The 6,577-nt window shown below is 27.5% G+C and overlaps 1 protein-coding gene across 1 annotated transcript; it reads left to right on the top strand.

The window, feature by feature from the left end:
* The first annotated feature begins 5,084 nt into the window (after window positions 1-5,084).
* On the top strand, window positions 5,085-5,922 carry LOC110600291 (EG45-like domain containing protein). The gene is made up of 3 exons (XM_021737107.2): window positions 5,085-5,258; window positions 5,350-5,623; window positions 5,748-5,922. Exons 1-3 carry the CDS (start codon window positions 5,141-5,143, stop codon window positions 5,752-5,754), a joined length of 399 nt encoding a protein of 132 aa, XP_021592799.1. The 5' UTR covers window positions 5,085-5,140; the 3' UTR covers window positions 5,755-5,922.
* Window positions 5,923-6,577: the final 655 nt, after the last annotated feature.

Raw genomic sequence — 6,577 nt, 5'->3', positions numbered from 1 at the left:
CTGAGTTTCAGCTCTGGAAGGACTTTCGGCCGCCGAACCTGCCGCCGAAAGTGCCCTGTCCAGCCTTCCTTTGCATGTTTTCTATGATTATTCTATGATATTTTAGGGGGGTTTTTGGGGAGTTGTTTAGAGTCATTTTAGTGTATGTTTAGTCCCTCATTTGAGTCCACCTATGTAGGTTCGGACCCGAGGAACCGAGGACCCCAGCAGTGAGATAGCTGCTTCAGAGTCTGTTCAGAGTCAGCCAGAGGTGAGTAGAACTGAACTACGTTTTAAAATAATAAAGTTTTGAGCATGTTCATGCATCATAAATGCCATGATATATTTTAGGTTGTTGCATTAGAATCTCACAAATATGTTGCATTGCATTCTATGTTGTTGATGTGGATGGATGTTGGATGATTCATTAGCCCTCAATATGATATGATGATTAATGAAAGTCCAAGGCTGCCCATGTCCACGCGTCCTGACATTTTTATGTATGATATGATGATTAATGAAGTCCAGGGCTGCCCATGTCCACGCGTCTTGGCGTTGTGTGATGTTTAAGAGGAAGTCCTGCGGAGCTCCGTCGAGGGCCGGGCACATTGGATATGTAGAGGGTTATTGGTGACAAGTCCATCCGTGATGTGAATTGTATGTGTTGTGATGCATTCCATGTAAGCATAATTTATGAATATGTTATTTTTGTTCTGCTCACTAGGCTTTTTAGCTCACCCCCCTTTCCCTTAACCCTCAGGCTTGCAGGTTCAGGATAGACCGGGGAGTCTCCAAGGTTGAAGTCAAGTTAAGTGTAATAGTTAGAGTGGACATGTATTGTAAAACGATTTTATGTAATGTATTGTAAAGAACGTTTTATGGTTTAGTATTGTGCTTGGCCCGAATAGTAATGTTAGCCCCCTTGTACATGATCTTTGAACGAAATGTTTTTATGATGAGAAATGATAGTCCAAGCTTGATGTATGTTATGGTAACCCACTAGAGTATTTGATGAGGGCTCTAGTTTGGGGTTTTATGTCTACGATTTTAGTGCATGCACAGGTCAGGCTTGGAATATGAAAAGTTTTTACATTTTTATAAAAATGTATGATCATGTATGGGATGTTATCAGATATATAGTAGGTATAGAAGGCTTGCTACGGGTCCCGGCGGCCTTAAGCCGATCTGAATCCTACCGCCGGTAGCGGTCCAATTTCCGGGTCGTTACAATTCTATTAATAAAACATATAAATAATATAATTTTCCCTTAATAAAGTAATCATTCTACTAATAAAACATATAAATTATTGTTAATTAACTATTGATCAGAGGTTTTATATTTTTAGTGATCAAAATAAAAGTGGTTAATATTTTTTAATAATATATTATTTTTATTTATTATTTTAATAATCAAAAATTAAAAGATTACGATTTTAATTTTTGAAAATCGATGAATTTATGATTTTTATCCATTGTTATTTTTTATTTATTATGATTATTAATAATTTTAATTTTTAAAATATAAAAATTGATATTCTATAATTTAATATTTGACATAAGTTTCTTTTCTGGTCCTTTCGTGACTCAATACTCTCGCCTTTTCCTCTTTCTTAAATCTAATTTCTACTTTCCCTTTCTCATGCAAGACGATCTGGGTCAATTGACTATAAATGAAGAAAAAGATGTTGTCCCTATTAAGAGTTTCAAGATATTCCGATCGTCACTTATGATTTCCGTATGGTGTAAGTGTTTATCACATACAATAAAATCAATTTTCAAAATATGTAGACCTTTTTGGCAGATTTATAATGGCAATTCTCAGACAGTTATTATATTGAAAAATTTAATTTCTAATTACAAGCTAGATATTTTATTTTTAATGAAAACAAAAACTGTTAGTTCTCGTATGAAATTTTTTTTATAATTTTATACATTTTGATGGTTGCTTCTCAGTCAATAGATAAGGATTAGGAGAATGCCTTTGGTTAATGTGAAAGAGTTATAAGTCTGTTTCTGTAGTTAGTTTTTCTTTAAATTTTATTAATTCGGTTATTTCAGAAGGTAATGTTCAATGGAGTTTTACTAGTTATTATGAGTTTTCGGAATCGCAACGACGATATCAGTTTTGAAACCTTATTCGATCTTTATCTCGTAGAAGCCGTGACTTTGTTCGGGAGACTTTAATGACTTATGCTCGAGAGATGAGAAAGAAGAGAAATATTTTTATCAAATTATCTTATATAGGGGTTTAGTTGAGGAATATTTTTACCAAATTATTTTATGCAATGGTTTGATTTTGAATAATTATAAATTTTTGTTAGACTCTAAAACTATATTTTTGTTAGATAGATTCACCGTAATACTAATTTAGCTGCTCATGTTTTGGTTTGAGAATGTATGAGGCATAATCATCTTTCGGTTTGGAATAATATCTCTATTTGATGAAATTTCATTAATACAATAATTAATTTTTCTTTAAAAAAAATTAATATTCTATATACATAAATTTTTTTATCAATTTAGGCAGATTCCAACTTTATACAGGGATAAAATTAATTTATAATATTAGTTCAGTATAAAATTTTTATCCATACAAAAATCAATTTGGACGGACTGCTAGATAAAAATTAAATTTCAATTTTTTAATGAAGTATAAAAATTAATATTTAATTTTTATACTTAGTAATATAAAAATTAATTTTTAATAAAAATTAAAATTATTCATTATTAATTTTTATACAAAATATTAATTTTATACTTTAAAAATTAAAAATAAGTAAAAAAATTGATAAAAATCACAAATTCATCCATTTTCAAAAATTAAAGTAACAATTTTTCAAATTTTTTTATTATTAAAATAATAAATGAAAATGACTTTTAACTAAAAAAATTAACCACCTATAAAAATATTTTGATCATTAAGAAGTATAAAATCTCTAGTTAATGGTCAACTAACGAAAATTTATATTTTTTATTAACAAAAAAATTATTTTATTAAATGAAAATTAAACTTAAAATTAATTTGTTATTGAAAATTTAATAAAAAATTATTCTGTGGTATTTGTCAAATTTGAGGGAGGTTTCTGTAAATATCTGTCTATATATAAATAATAAATTAACTTTTGTCTTTCTAATATTAGAATGGGTATAAAAGCCCATTTGAAAAGTGAATAACCCAATGCTCATCAATTTGCTGCTAGAGGTGAGATTCTTCCTCTCTTCCAACATTTTGATATCTTAAATGAAAATGCACAAGTATTAAAGGATTTCTTTTGGTTTTGAATATCAAACTTAAAAATACTTTTCTTTCAAGTTTTAGTGCAATGACCTTCTAGAGGTAAGTTCAAGTTTCTTCCTCTCCTTAAATCTTTATTAGGAGTAAAATCTTTTATCCTTCGTTTAAAATCAAAAATTTTATAAATTCAATTCAATTGAATTCTTTTGTTGTAAAATTATTATTTAAAATAAAAAAATTTAAGATTTTCCCTTAAATATCATTGTTTTGATGAATAATTGAATCCTAAGGCTTTGCAAGCATTGCATATGGGTTAAGGCTACTGTTAGAACCTCCTAGGATTTTGAGAACACAGTGTAAGTTTCTGTTGAGGGAAATGCATACATGTTTTGAGATGAGTTATGCTCATCTGAACATCTTAGCGAACCAAAATTGTAATGGATAAATGCACATGGTTTTTAAAGTTGATTTTGAGTTTCTTGATGCTGCTAGATGAATTATTTTAGGGTTAGAACACTCTATTATAGAGAATAGCCATTACATTCTACAGTTTATACAATATTATCTTAATAACAATTATGAAATTGTTGTTTTATTATTAAGATAACAGTTATGCTGCAGTTTAAAACTGTTATAAACAAATTTTAATTTTTAACTATATATAATAATATATTTTAATAAATAATTTATTTTATATTTAATAAAATTATAACATTAGCCGTTTTTATTATTCGTTGTGAAAAACTATGTAAACCGTTATTTTATGTTAAAATAGCAAAAATAATAGACATCAGTTTTTAAATCATTACGTAAACTTATAACTATAATTTAAATATATAAAATAATAATTTATGAACGTTGCATTAAACTCATTTTTATAATAATAAATTAGAGAGAAAAAATCCTAATTACTATTTGAGTAGTGTGAATATTTTATTGATTGATTTGTTTATTTTTAATGAGTGATGTAATATATTTTCATGAGTTTTTTATAAGGCGATCAATATTCAGTTCAAATTGAAAAAATTGATCGAATTGAATTAATTTGAAAATTCAGTTTGATTTTTTATTTATTTCAATTCGGTTCGATTTTTAATTTTAAAAAGTTCGGTTATTTCAGTTTGGTTCAATTTTAATCAGAAAAAAATTTAAAAAAACCAAATCGAATCGATCAGTGATAATAATATAGAGAGATTAGATCATATTAAAGTTAAAATATTCTAATTAAATTTTTAGCATATTTTAAAATACTAAATATAAAGTGTAAAAAAAAAATTATTAAAAATTCAAACCGATCAAACCGAACTGAATCAAACCGAATCAGACTGATTTGGTTTGATTTTTATAAATATCAAAATTTTAATTTTCATTTTATTGGGTTCGGTTTGATTTTAAACTAAATCGACCGAATGTTGACCTCTAATCTTTTATATCTTTAATAAAATTAATTTAACTAAAAATTACTAAATACAATTTATAGGTACATAAAAAATATGTGGTAATTACCATTGAAATTTATATTATTCACTATATAGCGCTGCTATCTACACAAAGTATACCGCAATTAGGGCGAAATTTCGGAGAAATAGTCATCACGCTATCAACGAACTTGGCAATCTAGAAAAATCAACTTGACCGTTTACCATAATAATATCGTCAAGTTTTTGTTCAAGATAATTACGGTAAACTAAACGACCATCCGTTTCATATTTGAATAATTTCCCTGATGAATAATCAATTTATACTAGAATTGTCCTTTTGATTGCGATAAGGTTGTGCAAAGAAGTTTTATTTTCTCAGCTTGATGGCTATCATGTCTTATTAGTTTCCAGTCAATGACTCCCTATAAAACTGAGTATATATACAACAGAGCCTTGAATCATAAACTCCTTAACCTAGAATACTACTTTAAAGAGATAGAACACAATGGAAATTATCCGAGTGGCTATGAAAGCAGTGATCGTTGTGAGCATGCTTGGGTGGCTTGCCTCAATTGCTTACGCTGCTGAAGGAACTGCCACCTTCTACACTCCTCCTTATGTCCGTAAGTATATATATCTATTTATTTATGTTCTCTACAAGAAATTAGACCTTTTGTAAATATATATTTAATGTTAGGGTTGGTGTTTTGACAGCCTCTTCTTGCTATGGATTTGAGGACAAGGGAGTGATGATTGCCGCAGCAAGCGATGCCATATGGGACAACAGGGCTGCATGTGGGAGAAGGTACAGCGTGAGATGCACTGGAGCCACAAATCAAGTGCCTCAACCATGCAGAGGAGGAAGCGTAATCGTCACAGTAGTTGATTACTGTCCACCAGGCTGCCGAGGAACCATTGATCTCTCACAGGAAGCTTTCTCCCAGATTGCTGATCCTAATGCGGGCAATATCAAGATTGAATATACCCAGTAAGTGCCAGTCTAACTAGAATACTCAAATAAATAAATAAGCAGAAATTTTAATTAGAAAATGATAAATTTCAGAATTGATAAATAATAATAAATGTTGTGTTTTTGTATAATTTTTTTGCAGGGTATAAGGGAAGTTGGAGACGGAATTAAAAGATGAAATATCCATATTAATAAAAGAGGGAAGAATAAAAATAAAAAAGTAATAAGGATGATGCTCAATTGTATTTCATCTATCTATGCCTTCATGTATGACTTATGAATATGATATGCATATTAATAAAATAAAGATCTAGTTACTTGCTCTTTTGAAAATTGTGAAGTGTATGCTGAATGATATCAAATTTAAATGAAATGAATTAAAATCATTATTACTAAACACGAGGAGAATTTATTAACTCATTACCACTCTTATATTTATATATATAAAAACGTATAAGATAGGACATCTGTGGCACTCACAGATTTAATCTGATTATAAATGCATTTAAGTGTATTGAGTAAATTTAAGAGATCTTATGTTTTACTTTCCCAATCTTTAATTTTTAATTAAAAAAATAGGATATCTATAAAAATTGGACTATTTGAATTCAAATACAATTTATATATGAGTAACATTTGAAAATTTTAAATTAATTAAAAATTAACATAAATTATTAAAAAAATTTCAAATATAATTATTATTATTTAAATAAAATTCAAATCTATTTATTCTCATATATTTTAATTAATAATTTATATAAAAAATATTTTTTATTTAAAAATTTTAATATTTTTAAAAAACATTTAAATTTTAATTTTTAAATAAAATATAAAAAAAATTTATAACTATTATTGTAAAATATACATTTTTATATTAAATTAATTATTTATATAAACGGATTTAGATAGCGAGTATTTATAAATAAAATTTAAATTCGATTCGACCTGTCATATGTATTATTTTTTAAATTC

Source organism: Manihot esculenta, chromosome 14 (genome assembly GCF_001659605.2).
Source record: "Manihot esculenta cultivar AM560-2 chromosome 14, M.esculenta_v8, whole genome shotgun sequence".
NCBI classification, from domain to species: Eukaryota; Viridiplantae; Streptophyta; class Magnoliopsida; order Malpighiales; family Euphorbiaceae; genus Manihot; species Manihot esculenta.
The sequence above is the reverse complement of the archived record's forward strand: the minus strand, read 5'-3'. Positions and strand labels throughout refer to the sequence as shown.

Excerpts from the sequence above, each read along its gene's own strand:
- LOC110600291 (XM_021737107.2), top strand. The coding sequence starts at position 5,141 with ATGGAAATTATCCGAGTGGCTATGAAAGCAGTGATCGTTGTGAGCATG. Across the intron at positions 5,259-5,349 it reads CTACACTCCTCCTTATGTCC|CCTCTTCTTGCTATGGATTT; the intron begins GTAAGTATATAT and ends GTGTTTTGACAG.